Source organism: Elgaria multicarinata, chromosome 13 (assembly GCF_023053635.1).
Source record: "Elgaria multicarinata webbii isolate HBS135686 ecotype San Diego chromosome 13, rElgMul1.1.pri, whole genome shotgun sequence".
In the NCBI taxonomy this organism is placed as follows: Eukaryota; Metazoa; Chordata; class Lepidosauria; order Squamata; family Anguidae; genus Elgaria; species Elgaria multicarinata.
The window spans coordinates 26,178,451-26,197,799 of record NC_086183.1 but is presented as its reverse complement, the minus strand read 5'-3'; the positions used below and the strand labels follow the sequence as shown (position 1 = coordinate 26,197,799).

The window sequence follows — 19,349 nt, the reverse complement described above, 5'->3', positions numbered from 1 at the left end:
GCTGTACCAAGAAGTGGGTTCCATTGAATTTAGTGGTAATTTAATTCTCAATAAATGTGCGTAGAGTCTGCAGGCAGCGCTGTAACCTAAACCGTAGAAAAACCCAATCCTATGGGTATTTATTTGGAAGTAACTTCCACTGAGTTTAATGCATCCTAATCAATGTCCATACAGCATTGCAGCCCAACTTGGAAGTGAGATTAATCAAAATCAGTGATACTAACAACGGAGTTGAACATAAAAAAGCTTGGACTAAAGTTCTTTCATCAGTTCACAGAACTCCCAAAAAGGGAAGTGAATGAATGCACACCAGTGCAGAAACCAAAGAAATTGGATTCAGAAATGTTCTGAAATAGGCGGAGCAAGGCACAAGCTTAGGAAATCTGTGATCAGATTTCTCCTTTATAAAAGGGCAAAAGGGAATGAGCAACTCAAAGAAACAGGAAGAAGACATCCTAAGGCTTCTCCAGAAAAAGTGCTTCTTCTTAAAAGTGCTAATTTTGCAACATCTGACGACCCATTGGTGAGTCCACCATCATCCTCTGTCATGTGTGTACTCTTAATTGCATATTTCATTTTTCAGAAATTTTGTTACTGTGCTATTAAAGGTATCAGAACCCACGCAAGAGCTGGACCCAAAAAGATTAAACGTGTCCATCAAAGTCAGAGTTAAGTCTGGTAGAATTTTGACAAACAAAGCAACATTCCGTGATAGGAATCAGAGTTCTGATGGGGAAATGGCTCAGTTTCTGAATGTACACTAACCTAATTTCACACCATCAAACCAATACGTGAACTGAAACTTGGTTATCCTTTGAAATTTGCACTTCTTTGAATTTTTCAATTCGGTCCTCCAAACAATGGAGAAAATAACAGTAAATTGCATTATACTAAGGTAAAATACATTATACTAGGTGGAAAAAATGCTAAATTATGGAGAAGTGCACACAAAAAATAATGTATTAGGCAAAATGTGCACACAAAATGTGTTTGTATTTTCATGCTTTAACAAGTTCTTTAAGATCATAAGCTTGGAAAACTAATCCAGGTTCAGGAAAGAACAAATTTAGGAGCGGGGGGGGGATGAGAAGCTGAGATTAAAGGTCATGGACAAATTCAAAAAGAATATTTGGTAAAGTATTGTTATGCTATACATTTTTAGATTCAGAAAAGCCGCTCTATGTGGGGCAGCCTTTGAAGACGGTTCAGAAGCTGCAGCTTGTGCAAAACGCAGCGGCCAGATTGATAACTGGAATCAGAAGGTTTGAACATATAACACCGATTCTGGCCCACTTGCATTGGCTGCCTATACTTTTCCAAGCCCAATTCAAGGTGCTGGTTTTACCCTATAAAGCCTTACATGGTTTGGGACCACAATACCTGACAGAATGCCTCTCCCGTCATGAACCTACCCATATACTGCTCTCAACATCTAAGGTCCTCCTCCAAGTGCCTACTCCGAGAGACACTGGGAGGATGGCAACAAGGGAGAGGGCCTTTTCAGTGGTGGCCCCCCAATTATGGAATGATCTCCCCGATGAGGCTCACCTGGCACCAACATTGTTATCTTTTCAGAGCAAGGTCAAGACTTTTCTCTTCTCCCAGGACTTTAACAGCATTTAACAACATATGCTAAGTTTGTTTGTTAATGGACCCCAGAATTATTGTTGTTTAAATGGATACTGTTGTTTTTATATTTTTGATGGTTTTAAATTTTGTATACTTTTTAATGTTCACTGTTTTAAACTTTTGTAAACTGCCCAGAAAGCTTCAGCTATGGGGTGGTGTATAAATTTAATAAATAAATAAATGTGTAACTAGACTAGAGAGATTGCCCCCTTCCTGCTAAATAAAGATTGTTAAAATGTCTCGATGTATTGCTCATTTCAGGTCCAGTTTGGTCACCAAGCTGTCTGCATTTGACATCACCATGCAGAACCTGCTAGGACTCTTCATTTGCTTTGTGCTTGTAAATACAGGTAAGCAACAGCACATGCTCACCTGTGGTATAATCAGGTGTTTCGTTTTTGTGTTCAACCACCTAAGGGAGGATTAGTTTTGTGCAGGGATACACAGAGATGCTTCAGCCAGTTAGCACAGAATTTAATGCAAACCATTCTGCACCACCTGGATTAATGTGCAGAACAAACCCTAATTATCTTTCAGGATTTACACTACTCCAAATTCAGTGATGAACTTCTCAGTAGGGTTGTATGAGAATTTAATTTCTGCTCACCGGTTCAAAGCTCTCAATGCAAGCACAAGCAGACGTCCACCGAAAATTGACAAATACGGGCACAAGTTCATCCAATTTGGTTTGTGCCAGTTTCCTGTGTAGATTAAATTGGTGCTGCTTTAGCCTATAGAGAAAGGTGGGGTGAAATTTGAAGCAATGTGTGCAAATCTCCCATTTTTCTTTTCACATGGTGATCGCAAACACAAACAAGAATTGAGCACGAGATGAGCGGTGATTGGCGAAGGTGTTTGGCGAATCCTGGCGATCACCAACATTGCTCATTTTTCCATCTTTCTCAGCTCAAAAAGAAAGAATGTTCCAAAATGCATTGAAAATTCCAAAAAGACATCTAGAAATGCATATTTGGAGATAGATAGATAGATAGATAGATAGATAGATAGATAGATATTTAAAGATTGATGTTGGTGCAGTTTTTAAAAAAGAAGAAAAGAAATACAGAAGCAGAGCAGTATAGAATTATACATTGGCATGGACTCGAAATAGGCTGAAATGCCCATCCCGCATTTTGCAGAATGCTGGCAGTCCACACAAAATCTTGAAGTTTCACTGCATTTCACAGTTTATGTGGTAAGGGGAGAGCATCCATTCATTGTTTTCCTCCTTCTCCTCGCTGCGCTGTCCCCTGGGATTCCTGCAAGAGGTCAGGGGACCACACCTTGTCCCTTTTCTTGTCATGCCTATATACCTGCCAGCACCCTCTGCATTGCCCTACACTCTTCCCCGATCCCGCAAACTATCCGGACCTTGCTCCTCCAGACACAATATCCCCATCACTGTCAGGTCTGGCCATCATGGGGAAATCCAGTCCTTTTTAGGCTTGCTGGATTTCTCTAGAGCCTCCAGCTCAGTTTGCATTTGTGAGTCAAACTACAGGCTTTTTTCCAGAAACTGGGAACTCATTTTTATTTTATTTGTTTTCCTCTTAAATGGACATGTACTGAAATTGCGGCTGCAATTTGCATAATTGCAAATATGCCCCCCCAACAACAATGCCTAGGGGCTATAAGATTGCTCCTCCACCCCATCCCATGGCTCACTTCCTCTGCACCTCCAGCTGTCAGATCTAGGGATGAATCATTGTTTGGGAGTATGATAGGCAGAGAAGAACAGATTGTGTCTTTGACTGAAATCCGCTCCAGTTTTCTCTGCTGCCCTGATGGAAGGGTACACTTTAGAGTTCCCCAACAGAGTTGGGCTGCTTTCACTGGGTAGATGAAATGTGCAATATGCATCTTCCAGAACTGTAACATGTGCACCACATTGCATCATGAATGGTCCCAGAAGCAATTCGCCATCACAAAATGACATGAGTCTTTTTCTCCTTTCTCTTCCTCCAGGTACTGCATTGGAATGTGAAGTCTGCATTGGTATTGGCACTGACTGTACTGGCAGCATGCAGACCTGTGAAGCTGGCAAAGACACCTGTGTCATCGCTGTCACTGAAAACACAATGTGTGAGTGCGTGGGACTGCAAGTAAACCTGACACTCTGAATAGCTGGGCCAGCCCTACTGTTGGGCAGGAGGAGGCAATCCACAAAACATGGAAGATCATGGGGTACCATTCAAGCAGCAAACTGTCACTACAGAGTTTAGTGCCGTAGTCTCCAACACGGTGCCGCTGGTGTCTACAAAAAAAGTTTGGGGACTGCTGTTCAGTGTGTGTGTGACTTCAGATGGGATGAGAGCCTTCGCCAGCCCTACCTGGAGATTCTGGGTCATGAACCCAGGACCTTTGCTTGCAAAGCAAGGGCTCTGCTCCGAGCCACAGCAATTCTGCAGAGCTTGGTACCATCAGCCTAAGAGATCCCAGATGAAGTCCATCTTATTAGTTCAAGCCTTCAACAGTAACTAAAAACAAAAGCCTTCAGCCCTTGTATATTTTAATTGCTGGGTTGTGGGTTTGTTTTTGTGTATTTTAAGGATTCGCTTTGGAAGATAACTGTTGATGTTGTGTGTGACCTTAGCTGTGATCATAAATCACTTTGAGCTGTCTTATATTGGAAAGGAGTGTAACAATTCTTAGGCCATGGCTAGACGAGGGTGTCAGAGGGTGATGATCTCACAATTTTTGATCGCGAGATCGTTGCCCTGGTCTACACATGGCACATGACATCGCCGCCACCATTTTGGTTTATCTTTAAAAGGAAAATGAGTACAGGAGCACTCAAATGCAAGGTAAGTTTTTTTAAAAAAAAAGCTCGCCCTCCCCCACCCCACCTCTGATGGGCACAGAGCTTACTCGCGAGGAGCCTGGACAACCCACGACATGTGCCCACATGTTCCGCAGTCTCAGGATCATCCTGAGACTGTGGAAAAAGCAGGCTAAAAGGGTAGGGTGACATCCTGGGCCAAGGGAGGGATAATTCCTCCCTGCTCCTGGGATCCCCTGTGCATCATGTGGACGCACAGGGATGATCCCAGGACGATTCCGGGATATAGGCCTGGTCTAGCCATGGCCTTAGAAATGTAACGTGCAACATCCTTTGAACACCTCCTGAAAACACATCTTTTTACAAGGGCGTTCCCTGGGCTGTAACTGCTGCTGGATTTATTTTGGTTTTCCATAGTATTTTAAAACTTTTAAAGCTTTTCATTACATTTTGATTTGCTTTATTTTGTGGTTTTAATTGTGAATTGCCCAGAGAGCCTCTGCTACTGGGCAGTATAAACATGTAATATAATAAATAAATAAATAAATAAATAAATAAATAGTAGTGTAATCCTATACATGTCTACTCAGAAGTAAGCCCCTTTGGGATTCATGAGACTTACCCAGAGGTAATTAAATCTGGGATTGCAGCCTGAATTAAATAGAAGAGAAATTATATCTCTTTTAAAAAATAAAAAAGTGCTTTGTTTTAGATTCTTCTTTCCTAACAATTTGCAAAGGTCATTGATAAAAGGAATGCAAACGAACACATTGTCTATCGAATTTCCTTCTCATTACTTTCCATCTGCAGCTGGACTCCCAATTCTTACCGTAGTTAAGGCCTGTGAATCTTCCAACACCTGTAATTTAGGACCACAGTATATGCATTTCGGGCAGAGACTAAATATGAGGACCGGAATCACTTGTTGTGTGGGAGATGCCTGTAGAACTGTAACTCCTCAATGTAAGTCACATGTCCATCCCATGTTTCCACCCTTCTCATAATTTCTTCCAGTTCATCACTATTTCTTACCTTATTTTCAGTGACACGATACATCTCCAGAGTCTGCATCAGCTTCATATATAGTATTGCTTTCTTGTAATTAATAATAAAACTGCTTGCTTCCTCTTCTGTTTTTCTTTTTGCAGAGATACGTGTACGTCCCTTTTTCATATTTTGGTTTTAGAAATATGTTTTCTAAAAGAGAGATAAATACAGCATGCCATTATTATAAACTACTAGTATAAACATCGTTTTCTATTGCTGTAGCAGTAGACTATTTAAACATCAATGCCTTCAAATCCAACCCCCTGCTCAATGCAGGAATCTACCCTAAAGCATCCCTGACAGATGACTGTCCACCTAGGCTGGGAGAACCAACTACTTCCCTACATAATTGGTCCCATTGTTGTACTGCTCTAACAGTCATGAAGTTTTTCCTGATACCCAGTTGGAATCTAGCTTCCTGTAACTTGAGCCCATTATTCCATAGTCTGGGGTGAGCGAGAAGAGATCCAATGGAAGAGGGCCAGGATCTCTTCTTGATCATTCCACAGTGCTCCATAGCTGCTCCATCTCAAAAGGGACAAATTTAGTTTTTGGGTGCTCTGGACATTTTTTTATAACAATTTTTTTAAAAATCATTTTTATGTTGTTCAGTAGACTCTGGCCCATGGGAGGTGGGGGGCGGCTGGGGAGGTGAAAATGGCTCCCGGACTTCCCAAAGCTGCCTATCCCTGATTTAAAGCCACTTGGGTTCCCCTAAACTCCTCCAAATTGGTGAAAAAACAGAAGTGGCTTGAAAAGAAAGGTATGAAGCAGCATATGCCCTCCTTTTGTCCTGCCGTTGTCTGTAACATTGCGCAAATGGCCCCTTTATGGGCACCATTTGAGCAAGATTACATTTCTGCAAATACCCGAGCTACCACGGCAGCTTGCATGGAGGACCGATGGCAGCCTGGCCAACACAGACAGAGGTGAGTCCATCCATCCAACCGCCTTGAATCCCAGTACTGGGGGAAAGGCAGGATATAACAATAACAATAGCAATAGCAATAACAATAACAATAATAATAGATTTAGGTACCCATCCTGGTTAAGAATGGGGGTTTTGAGACAAGGTGCTAAGACAATACTCAAAATAGCTGTGAAGTTGAGTTGCTCAATAATGCTCTGACACTGGGGACTTTACAACTTTGTAGTAAATTATAGGGCTGCTAGTTCAGAGCTAGCCATTTTTATGGCCTAGTTACCTTCTGTGTCAAGTTCTTCCTTTGCTCCACCCACCAAACGGATGGGCTTTGATTGGTTGGTTTCAGTGCCTCCGGTCATCACCGAATCCAATGGGAAGCAATGCCCGGCCTGCTATAATGTGATTTCTGGTAACTGCAATCAAGATGAGACGGTCGACTGTTTTGGACCAGAGAGTGAATGTCTTGATTTGAGTGCAACAGTTACTCATGGTAATTCTAATTACATATAAACTGTATGGTAGTCAGATGCATTGGGGTTAAATGGCTGTGAAAAGCAAGAGGTATAGTCTGTGATGATTCAATATATATTTTATTTATTTTATTTATTATTGCATTTATATCCAGCCTTTTTTCCTCCAAGGAACCCAAGGTGCCGTACATACTCCTCCTCCTCTCCACTTTACCCTCACAACAACAACCCTGTGAGGTGGGTTGGGCTGAGAGTCTGTGACTGGCCCAAAGTCGCCCAGTGGGTTTCCACAGCCGAGTGGGGACTAGAACCCAAATCTCCTGACTCCCACTCCGACACTCTAGCTGCTACACCACAGCTTAGCCATTTACAAAATAAGCACAGTAGATCTCTAATGGTGGCCTCTAGTCCTTGAATGCTTATGTTACAATTGGTCTTTGATGAAATCTGTCGAATCATCACATTGCTTCAGAAATGTTCATATTGGGTTGAATCCAGACTTAGCCACAGACAAAGTAGACCAGAGCCTAATCTACACCGGCAGGCCTTCTGGCAGTGGGCAGGGAAGATCACGGGCTTTTCCACTTCAGGGATCATCTCCTAGGGTATAAACAGAAGTGAGACATCCTGGAAGGAAAGAGGGAAATTCCAATATGGTGTGTGTGTGTGTGTGTTTAAAGAGAATGTTGCACAATTGCATGGGCTTGATCCTGCTCCGGAAGTGAGTTTTTTTAAACACACACACCTGAAACCCTGAGCCAAAAAACACTGACAGCCATCCCAGGGATGGTGAAAATGCTCCCCCCCGCACCCGGATGGGCATGAACTCTCCCCACAGATCTCCGTGCCCATTTATTGTGCCATGCTGCTCGCGGAGAGGAGGGATGACTCCATGAGTGCATGCCACACTGCTCGCGGTCCTCGGGGTTGTCCCGGGACCACAGAAAAAAATCAGGATAACTGCAGTCCCAGTTGTCCCGGCACAACTGAGTGGTCATCCCTGCTTGACCCTGGGATGCCCTGTGCTTCATTTGGACATCCAGGGACAACCACATGACCAGCCTGGGATAAGTGTAGCGAGCAGGGTGCTTTTTTGACTCCATGGACCTCCCAGGAGCTGCACTCCTGTACCCACATCACTGAATTTGGCAGGAGAAAAAAGAAAAAGAAAACATATCTTTTTAGACAGGCTTTCCCTGGACTCTAATTTATTCTGGTTTAATATGATATTTTTACATGAAAAAAAAAAGTTTTAAATTTTGGCTTGTATGTTATGGTTTTAATTGTAAACTGCCCAGAGAGTCTTGGCTATTAGAAAATATAAAAAAAATGAAATAAATGAAATGAAATAATAAATGAAAACAATCTAAGAAGTCAGTGGTTTGCGGCTGAATTTCATTGGCAGAGTGGGTAAGTTCAGCTTTGTCACTGATGTTTAGCCGCTAACTGACATTTTTGTTTTCTGCTAGTGTAAATTCTGGTAGTGCAGTAGCACAGCATGGTAACCAAGGCATGAGGGGCTACATGTGTCCAGCAAGTCTTGTGTTACCCATCCCTGGAGTAGACCCTTTGAAATCAATGGGAATTAAGTTAATCGTGAATAATTTCAGTCCCGTTGATTTCAGAGAGTCTAGTGTAGGCACGATGAAATCTGGATACAAGCCACTGGCAATACACTTTGGTGGGAGGCCATTTTATTGACAAGGGTTGCAGAATGTCCAGGAGCTTGTACATCATGGGTGGAAGGCTACTGTTATTGAGAATCCTTGGCTCCATTTGACTACATTCTTTCTCCTATACCCAGGAACTGTTGTTGTTAACACCGTACAGAAAGGTTGCGTCACCAGAGGGGTTTGTGATGGTTTAACAGTAGCTGAATCAAAAATGGCAGGAATTCGCACGTTGATCACACGAGCTGAATGCAGAGCGGCCACCAACTTGGCCTGATCAACTGCCTTCTCGTGGTTGCTGTGCTTCTGCTGGTGAAGAACCATTCTTATTACTCATTCTGCATTGTGCTGCACGGCTCAAGGGTCCATATAATGCCTCTGTATTGCTTATCTGGAACTGCCTCCAAAATGAATTCTTCCACCCATGGAGCTTTGTTGTCTGCTCTAAGTGGAGGGAGGGAATTAAAATAAAGGCTGACTTGCATTAAAACACAGAAAAGGAATTCTTTTTATTACTAGCAGTGTGATTTAATAGGAAAGCAAACTGCTTGTGTTGGATTTCATGCCCTGGCAGTCTAAGAAATGTCATTGTGTATATTTTGTATTCAAATAGAAACAAGGAAGATCAATGCAATGGTTTAAAAATTCTGAAGTAGCCCAATAAGCCATTGTAACAAGAATAAATACATTTCTATTAAGAAACTACCAACATACCACAAGAAGTAGCGATAGTGTTAACAATGACCATTCTACAATCATCTGTGGTAGAAAGGAACCAAAATATTCTCATGTGTGAGCACTACCCGAGCTTTATTCAATATGAGTAAAGCTAGGGTTGACAATAGCTCTAACTGTATGATTTCATGTCTGATTCTTGTGTTCGTATGTCTGTTGTTTGTTTCTTTCTTTTTATGGATCTATGGATCGCAATAAAGAAAGTAGTAGTAGTAGTAAAGCTAGGGTGACTATATGAGAAGGAGGACAGGGCTCCTGTATCTTTAACAGTTGCATAGAAAAGGGAATTTCAGCAGATGTCCTTTGTATATATGGAGAACCTGGTGAAATTCCCTCTTCATCACAAGGGTTAAAGTGCAGGAGCTATGCTAGAGTGACCAGATACAAAAGAGGGCAGGGCTCCTGCAGCTTTAACTGTTGTGATGGAGAGGAAATTTCACCAGGTTCCCCATATATACAAATGGCACCTGCTGAAATTCCCTTTTCAATACAACTGTTACAGATACAGGAGCCCCGTCCTCCTTTTCATAGGGTCACCTTAGTAAAGCCCACCTCCTCTGTTACTATATAGGGGTGTCAGAGGAATCTGTTTGGGGGGGGGATGAGGCTCAACACTAGCCCCCCTCCCCCCGGGACTTTGATCTGTTATCTTCTAACTGGCCCAACTTGGTCCGTCAGGGCAGTTAGCAGATTTTCCTCTTTTTTTATTTTTGCAAATTATGGGAAATGGTGCAAATTCTACCTTTAATTTGCATAAATCTCTATCTGTGCAAAATGCAGCAAGCACCAACAAACAAAATAATAGCAACAGCAACAACAACAATGGAAAAAGTCCCCAGAGGTCAGAGAAAACCTGTGGCTCAGCTCCCGTTGAGCCCCAAAAGGGGTGGATTTCCAAGTGGCTGACATTCCTACCTCTAGAGCTGCCTTATCTTCCATAAATTTGTCTAATCCCCCTTTAAATCCATAAAACTTGATGGCCATCATGGCATCTTGTGGTAGCAAATTTCAGAGTTTCACTTCTCTGTGTCTGAATCTCCCTTCATCCAACTTCATGTAATCACCTGGGGTTTCTACTATTATAGGAGCAGAGGGGAGGGGGAACCCTGCTCCCTATCCACTTTCTCCATAACATTCAGAATCTTATAATTGTCTATCATGTTCCTCTTGCCCTTTTCTTTCTAAGCAAAGAAGTACCAGATGCAAACGCTGATCATTTTGCTTGCTCTTTTCTGCACCTTTTCTAGCTCTGCAATATCTTTTTTGAGGTATGAAATCCAGAACTGCATACACCATTTTAAAAGTGGTTAAGCCATAGATTTCTATAAGGGAATTGTGACATTGCCAGTTTCATTTCTAGTTCCTTTCCTAGTGTTCCCCAACATGGAATTTGCCTTTCTCAAAGCAGTTATGCACTGGTTTTCATAGACCTATCCACCACATCTCTTCCCTGGTCAGTTCACTTGAAAAATGTGTGTGTGTGTGTGTCCATGGCTAGGCCTGCCAATATCCCAGGGATCACCCTGGGATCATCCCTACGCGTTCATGCACAAGGGATCCCTGGAACAGGGAGGGATCATAGAATAGTAGAGTTGGAAGGGGCCTATAAGGCCTTCGATTCCAACCCCCTGCTCAATGCAGGAATCCACCCTAAAGCATCCCTGACAGATGCTTGTCCAGCTGCCTCTTGAATGCCTCTAGTGTGGGAGAGCCCACAACCTCCCTAGGTAACTGGTTCCATTGTCGTACTGCTCTAACAGTCAGGAAGTTTTTCCTGATGTCCAACGGGAATCTGACTTCCTGTAACTTCACCCCGTTATTCCATGTCCTGCACTCTGGGATGATTGAGAAGAGATTATGGCCCTCCTCTGTATGACAACCTTTCAAGTATTTCATAGAATCATAGAATCATAGAATAGCAGAGTTGGAAGGGGCCTACAAGGCCATCGAGTCCAACCCCCTGCTCAATGCAGGAATCCACCCTAAAGCATCCCTGACAGATGGTTGTCCAGCTGCCTCTTGAATGCCTCTAGTGTGGGAGAGCCCACAACCTCCCTAGGTAGCTGATTCCACTGTCGCACTGCTCTAACAGTCAGGAAGTTTGAAGAGTGCTGTCATGTCTCCCCTCAATCTTCTCTTCTCCAGGCTAAACATGCCCAGTTCTTTCAGTCTCTCTTCATAGGGCTTTGTTTCCAGACCTCTGATCATCCTGGTTGCCCTCCTCTGAACAAGCTCCAGCTTGTCTGCATCCTTCTTGAGTTGTGGATGATCCGTCCCTTGCCCCAGGATATTGGCATAGCTTTTAATCCCTGTTTTTCTGCAGTGTTGGGATGATTCTGAGACCGCAGAATGTGTGGGCAGGCATCACAGGTTGTCCCGACTCCTCGCGAGTAACTGAGAGGAGCTGGGGATGGGGTGGGAGAGTGGGGAATTTTTTTAAAAAAAAACTTACTGTTTTTCGCTCACGTGCTCGTGTGCTTCGTCTCCTTTAAGAAAAAAAATGGCAGGCGCAATGTCCTCTTCCTCCTAGGAAGTTGCGCGCCACGTGTAGAAAGAGGGGGAGATCTCGTGATAACCATATCACGAGATCCTCCCTCCTCTGTCACACTAGACCCATTGGTCTAGCTATGTCTTGGGGGAGGCATTTCTTCTAAGAAATGAGTTTGTGTGCACTTTTGCCTACATACCCATGTTTTGAAAATGCATTTCCTAATATAATGTTTCCCCCCCCCCCCATGAATATACACATTTTAAGTGCACTTCTCCCTAATATACAGGTTGCTGAATCCATTTTTTTCCTGATCTGCTCCGTTGCAAAATTTGGAGAAGTGAGGATTTCAAAGGAAAACTGAGTTTCTCTTAGGTTCAAAAGTACAAAATGTGGTGCGTTTGCATTAAAGTGTGAACTGAATGAATTTCTCTCCCACAACTAGCGTCAAGGGAGAGCAAGTAAGTAAATGAGAAAATTGTCCCCCTCCACCCTCCCTCAGGAAGCGCAGAAGTGGAGGATGAAATTGACAAGTCCGTTGACAAGTACAAATTGTGACTTTGCTGGGCTAAATGAAGTATGGTGTGGAAAGGATGAAACTGACAAGGATATTAACAAGAGGGAATAAGTTTATGCAGGGCTACCTAGTGGACTGCAGGACTTGCGATCATGTGTGCATGCACAAGATCACCAGTTTTTTAAAAATGAAATCATTTGTGCAAGTTCAAGATACCCTCTCCAATTGTGTGCAAATTGCAATTTGACAAATGGTGGAACCCCAAAACAAAATTTGTATAATATTCATTTAAAAAAGAAGAAGCATGCACTGCAGTCCATCACCGCTTACTGGAATGTAAATATTGCAGAATCCCACTGGGCTCAACTGGAATGAAATTCCCAGCTTCACACAACGCTATCAGAGGACCACACACACACACCCCAGAAACTTCTACATTCACAGGCCCTGCCAGCTGTGCCCAAGGAGGACGGACCCATGTGTAAGGTTTTTGGTTCCTCCTCTGGGTCAGCTTTTCTTTGTCTGTTAAAAATTCTGAGTTTTGTCATTCAAAAGAGGTGTTTGCTAAGTGGCTAAAGAAAGAGAAGATTCACTGTGGACAAGAGGATCCAGTAAATTATGATATAATTTCTTAGTTCTTTTTGGCTTTGTTATCAACACATGCTTCCTGACATCTCTAGAGATGGGGTAAAGCAATAGACTATTTCTGCAAACAAAGACACCACCCACGGTCAGAAAACATCTCCAACCAAATAATATAAGAATCTTTCGTTGTTATTTTTGTTTTGATCTTTTTCTTCCTTTCTTCACTTTAATGTCATGTGAATGTACTTTAAAAAAATCAATCAATCAATACACTGGCCTCAGCCAGTATGTATAGGGTTTTTTACAGTGACAATCTCATGATTTTATGATCGTGAGATCATCGCCGTGGTCTACACATGGCGTGTGACATTGTACCTGCCATTTTGTGGTTTTTGTTAAAGCAGACAGAGTGCATGAGCATTCATGCAAAAAATTGTGAGTTTTTCTTTTTAAAAAAATACTTTCTCCTCTCTTCCCACACCAACCCGGATGGGCACAGAGCTCCTGAGGAGCTCTGCACCCCATGTGCGATTCCCGGCTTCTCACGGTTACTCGTGAGGAGCCAGAACAAACCGTGACGCCCACCCACACTGTCTCAGGATCAGCCCGAAACCATGGAAAAAGTGGGCTAGAAGTGTAGGGCGAGATCCCAGAGAAACGGAGGGATCATCCCTCCCTGCTCCCGGGATCCCCTGTGCGTCATGTGAACACACAGGGATGATCCCAGGGTGATCCCCGAGATATCGCCCCATCTAGCTATGGCCACTGTTACCTTTTAGATTATTTTAATGTTTAAATTCTTGGATCCTCACACATAGCCCACTCATGCTACTGCTTAGCTAAAGCTGCTGAGTGGGTTGAACTAAACATAAGCCAGATCTACACCTTGTGTCAAACCATTACGAATGTGGAGTAAGAGCAGGAACTAACACCATGAAAGTGGTACATGGAATGTGGATTGTTCCCCAACAGTTATCACTGCACTTCAATACCGCTATAAAGCAGTAGTGTAGATCTAGTCCTAGACGTGGAGGTTCATTTATAGAAGCTTTCCCCCCACCTTCTTCTACTCCCCATAACCAATCACGTTCTTTTTTGGTTCGTTACATGAGGTTTTTAACAAGATTTTCATGAGTTGATTTCTGGCGTGATGGCAATTGTTGCAAGATTTATATGGATTGACTGAGCCCTGTCCTTATTTTGACTCTGATCTACCATCACTTATATATGTATACTCAGTACTCTTTGTCATTTATTTATTTATTTATTTATTTATTTATTTATTACATTTATATACCACACCACAGCCGAAGCTATCCAGGGCCCATCTTTTTAAAAAAATAATAATTAAATGTTATTGTGAATATCAACAAACAGAACAGAAAATACATCGTGAAAATGGAGTGGGAACACACACCATAGATTGTGTATATAGAATTAACATCATTTCCATCATATAAACTGGGGGAGAAAAGGAGAGAGTTATACAAAGGTTTCAAGAAAAACAGACCAAATATCCATATATTTATCCTCTTGCAAGTTGCATCTATATAACACTTGTTCAAAAGTTGATAATGTTATTATTAGGTCCTCGATTCATTGCATTATAAGAGGCGTAAATTTGTCCTTCCAATGTGATAATATAAGTCTTTTGGCTGTCATAAGGGCTCTGAAGATCCATCTGCACTGACCATGCGTTAACTTCCAGAAAACGGGTAGGTAATTTAGAAGGGCTTGCACGTTCTTCCATATTATAGATTGTTTCAGTACAAAGTTCATCCTTATTATAACCTCCTCCCAAAAGCGGCCAACCACTGGGCATTGCCAAAACATATGACTTAAAGAAGCATTAGATGCATTACATCTCCAGCAGTTATGCCCATCTTTAACACTAAAATTCAATATGGATCCCATTTTTAATTTTCTGTTTATTTATTTATTTATTTATTTATTTATTACATTTTTATACCGCCCAATAGCCGAAGCTCTCTGGGCGGTTCACAAAAATTAAAACCATAGTAAAACACCCAACAGGTTAAAACACAATTAAGAAATACAGTATAAAAAGCGCAACCAGGATAAAACCACACAGCAAAGTTGATATAAGATTAAAATACAGAGTTAAAACAGTAAGATTTAAATTTAAGTTAAAATTAAGTGTTAAAATACTGAGTGAATAAAAAGGTCTTCAGCTGGCGACGAAAGGAGTACAGTGTAGGAGCCAGGCGGACCTCTCTGGGGAGCTCGTTCCACAACCGGGGTGCCACAGCGGAAAAAGCCCTCCTCCTAGTAGCCACCTGCCTCACTTCCATTGGCAGGGGCTCACGGAGAAAGGCCCCTGTAGATGATCTTAAGGTCTGGGTAGGTACATATGGGAGGAGGCGTTCCTTCAAATAACCTGGCCCCAAACCGTTTAGGGCTTTAAATGTCAATATCAGCACTTTGAATTGGGCCCGGACCTGGACTGGCAGCCAATGAAGTTGTAAAAGGACTGGCGTAATGTGATCTCGCCGGCCAGTCCCTGTTAATAACCTTGCTGCCCTGTTTTGCACCAGTTGAAGTTTCTGGACCGTTTTCAAAGGGTTCATACATCCAAGTTTCCTCTTCTTTATATCTATCTAAATTTCTCCTTCTCACTTTCTCTCCCCTCATCTTACTCACCACCTCTCACTTTCTTTTCTCCAAAACATGGTTGCGTAACAACTGTTGCAAATCTTTCCATTCTCAACCCCACTAATTGAAGAGCAATGACGTAGGCAAGGCCTTAGCCTCAATGAACCTGAGTCACCACTAGGGGTTGCTATGAACAGCGATACCAGTGCAACCTCAAGAGAATTGCAATTTTCTTTTATACAATCAATTCAACCATTTAGAAAAATACATGTTGTTGCATTGCTTTTAAGGAAGCTCACAAACAGAGAACTTCAACCTAAGAACGCTGAGGTGCAGTCCATCTTGCATGTCCTATTCTACTGCAGTTATTACCAAGAGGCCAGGAAAGATGTCCTATTATACAGTATTTCCCTGGTCACTCTCCTGAATCGTCTATGATTATTTTACTCCAGGGCACCAATAAGTCTATTACAGAGCAAGTGTTCAAATTTCTGAATCTGGCTATTCTCACTAGATCATTTCGTTAAATTTACAATTAGTATTTTTACAGATTTTGCACCCTTCCATTTTTACCAATGGTCATGACTAGGCCTGTTCTCCTTGGGCTGGGGGAAGGAGTTTCCGGCGATCAATCAGAATCAGATTCTGAAGCAAAAGAGAAGGCGCCAGAAACATACCAGCCTACATGGAAAACGGGGGAGGTGATTCTCATGGGCTCTTCTCTAGCTGGGAATGAACCTTCGCCAGACCTTATCACTGAAAATGTTAATAACACGCAGCCTGTGGGAAATCAGTATTCCTAGGGTGACCATATGAAAAGGAGGACAGGGCTCCTGTATTTTTAACAGTTGCATAGAAATGGGAATTTCAGCAGGTGTCATTTAGATATATGGAGAACCTGGTGAAATTCCCTCTTCATCACAGCAGTTAAAGGTGCAGGAGCTATACTAGAGTGACCAAATTTAAAAGAGGGGAAGGCACCAGTAGCTTTAACTATTGTGATGAAGAGGAAATTTCACCAGGTTTTCCATATATACAAATGACACCTGCTGAAATTCCCTTTTCAATACAACTGTTAAAGATACAGGAGCCCTGTCCTCCTTTTCATATGGTCACCCTAGTATTCCGAGGGGGAGGGCACTGCAAGGCTAGCTGATCCTAGAGTATGCCATAGACTAAAACAGGTGGAGCTAAAGGAAGGTGAGAGAAAGTTGGCCCAGCTAGCTTCTCGCCAAAGGCTTCTTCAGAACCAATCTCCCTGAAGTTAAAGCGTTCTCGAAAAAGGCTTTCTGTTCTTCTTGAAAAGACAATTGTCTCACTAAGTTTGCATAGTTTTGCCTAGAGGAAAGTTCCTAGAGGTTGGACTCTCTTCAAGTGGGAAGAGATGTTTATTGCCTGAATAAAGCTTTGTAGATTACTTGACAGACTTCTTTATTGTCTCCCAATGAGGCTGGAGGTTTGTTTTTTTTAAAAAACCCAACACCAACATGTATTTTTAATAACATGTGTTTACTTACATGTTATAATAATGGTCTGTTGACTGCAAATAAAGATTCATTGATTGAACCTAAAACAAAAGGAGGAGATTACAATCGAATTTCCAACATGAGCAACAGGTGGTGAAGGAGTCATGCAAGCCACAAAGGAAGCCGGGTTGCATTTGACTTTTGTGGTTCACTTCATTTTGCAGTGCACACAGTTTCAGTAACCACAGCCTTTCATGACGGTGTTCACCACAAATTTGTCTGGAGGTGAAAGTCAACATAGGAGGTCAAAAGGTGTACAAAATGAGGCATGGTGTGGAGAATGTGGACAGGGAGACATTTTTCTCCCTCTTTCGTAATACCAGAACCCAATGAGGCCATCCCATGAAACTAATCGTTGGGAGATGCAGGACAGAGAAAAGGAAGCACTTTTTCACACAGCACATGGGATTCACTACCATGAGATGTTGCAACGGCCACATACACATGTGCTGTCCCCACCAGCCCCAGAGGTCACCAGCAGGTACCATAGCCCCAGAGGTACCATTGCAGATCAATGGTAGATCTGCAATTCAGAACTTACCTTATGTGACTTTTTTTCCCACCCGGTGGAGGAAGTAGTTCTCTGATTCACACAATTCACAGTCTTGGTTCCACATCCCAAAGGAGCAACAGAGAAGAGAGGAGACACAGCAAAGTGGGCATTGCTTCCCATTGGGTTTGTTCATTGCTGGTGGAACTGAACCCTTATAAAGGGCAGCGGTTTCCGAGCTTGTCAGGCAAAAGTAAAGGTGACCATAGATACAATTAGGTTAATCAGGAGGGAATCTACATGTCGTACTGAAGGCACTTGCGTGCGCCTCCAGTGCGATGTCAAAACGATGGTGTAGACAGAGAAAGAAGAGACGGAGGAAGAGGCGGAGGAGGAGGAGGCTGGGGAACCGGCCGCGTCCTTGCTGCCACCGCCGCCGCCTCCCCACCGGCCTCCTGCTGCTGGGGTAAGAGCCACCCAGGTTGGAGAGCTCAGCTTCCGCTTCCGCCGAGCTCTCCGACCTGGGTGGCTCTTACCCCGGCAGCAGGAGGCTGGCAGGGAGGAGGCGGCGGCGGCAGCAAGGACGTGGCCGGTTCCCCAGCCGCCGCCTCCTCCACCTCTTCCTCCGTCTCTTCTTTCTCCAGCTACACCATCGTTTTGACGGCACACTGGAGGCGCACGCAAGTGCCTTCAGTACGACATGTAGATTCCCTCCAGATTTCCTACGTATGGATGTTTCCACATTCTCCAGGTCCAAATTTCTCTGTGGGGTCTGGAGTTTTGAATTGCCCAGATGGCGGCAGACTCAGTTTTATAGTACACCATAAGCAGAACTTTCTAACCCAGACTTTTCCTGGAAAGGTTGCTGGTTTCCGAAGAGGAAACAATGCATTAGGAATCCAGCTGGACTGTATATCATACACAGAGTTCTGTGGAACCATTCAGGAGCAACCAAGTTTTTTGAGGGGAGGGGTGTGGGGAGAGCAGGCAAATTTTAAGAATGTTCAACTTACTTTGCTTTTTTCTTTTAGCAACAAGAACAAAAAAAATCAAAAAGTAGCATCATTCCCATGAGGCCTTAAAACTGGGCTCCTAAGAGTAGCAGCTGAGCCACTACTTCAAGCCTCTTGTTGTACTAGTAGTAGTTATTAAGGCTTTGAAAAAAATCCATGTTTTAACTTGGCACTGAAAGTTGTTTTCAGATAAAGATAAACCCTCAGCTACCGCATCTTTACAAAGGTGAGATGGTTGGAGGGCTTTTCACCACTTCTTTTTAACCTTCAAAAAAAGATATGCCACTGCTCCTGATTAGGGTGACCATATGAAAAGGAGGACAGGGCTCCTGTATCTTTAACAGTTGTATTGAAAAAGAAATGTCAGTAGGTGTCATTTGTATATATGGAGAACCTGGTGAAATTCCCTCTTCATCACCACAGTTAAAGGTGCAGGAGTACTAGAGTGACCAGATTTAAAAGAGGGCGGGGCACCTGCAGCTTTAACTGTGGTGATGAAGAGGGAATTTCACCAGGTTCTCCATATATACAAATGACACCTACTGACATTTCTTTTTCAATACAACTGTTAAAGATACAGGAGCCCTGTCCTCCTTTTCATATGGTCACCCTACTCCTGATATGCTTTAGCAACCCAGCTACCAAGTGCTTTGCAAATGGATCTAGATTGCCTCTGGGCCCGTGGAGTCAGCCATTTTATATCAGGCATATACCCTAAATGTACACATATGTTAAATGGCATGTTCATGAGTGGGCAAATCTACATTGACACTTCATTCCAGAAAAGTGTGAACCGCCCAGGGAGCTTTGGCTATTGGGTGGTATAAAAATGCAATAAATAAATAAATAAATCTGGCAACTC

General features: G+C 42.8%; 1 protein-coding gene across 1 annotated transcript; it reads left to right on the top strand.

Annotated features, from left to right (window-relative positions):
• The first annotated feature begins 453 nt into the window (after positions 1-453).
• Positions 454-8,878, top strand: LOC134408248 (phospholipase A2 inhibitor NAI-like). The gene is made up of 6 exons (XM_063140450.1): positions 454-523; positions 1,891-1,979; positions 3,595-3,711; positions 5,219-5,371; positions 6,727-6,870; positions 8,655-8,878. Exons 2-6 carry the CDS (start codon positions 1,931-1,933, stop codon positions 8,795-8,797), a joined length of 606 nt encoding a protein of 201 aa, XP_062996520.1. The 5' UTR covers positions 454-523; positions 1,891-1,930; the 3' UTR covers positions 8,798-8,878.
• Positions 8,879-19,349: the final 10,471 nt, after the last annotated feature.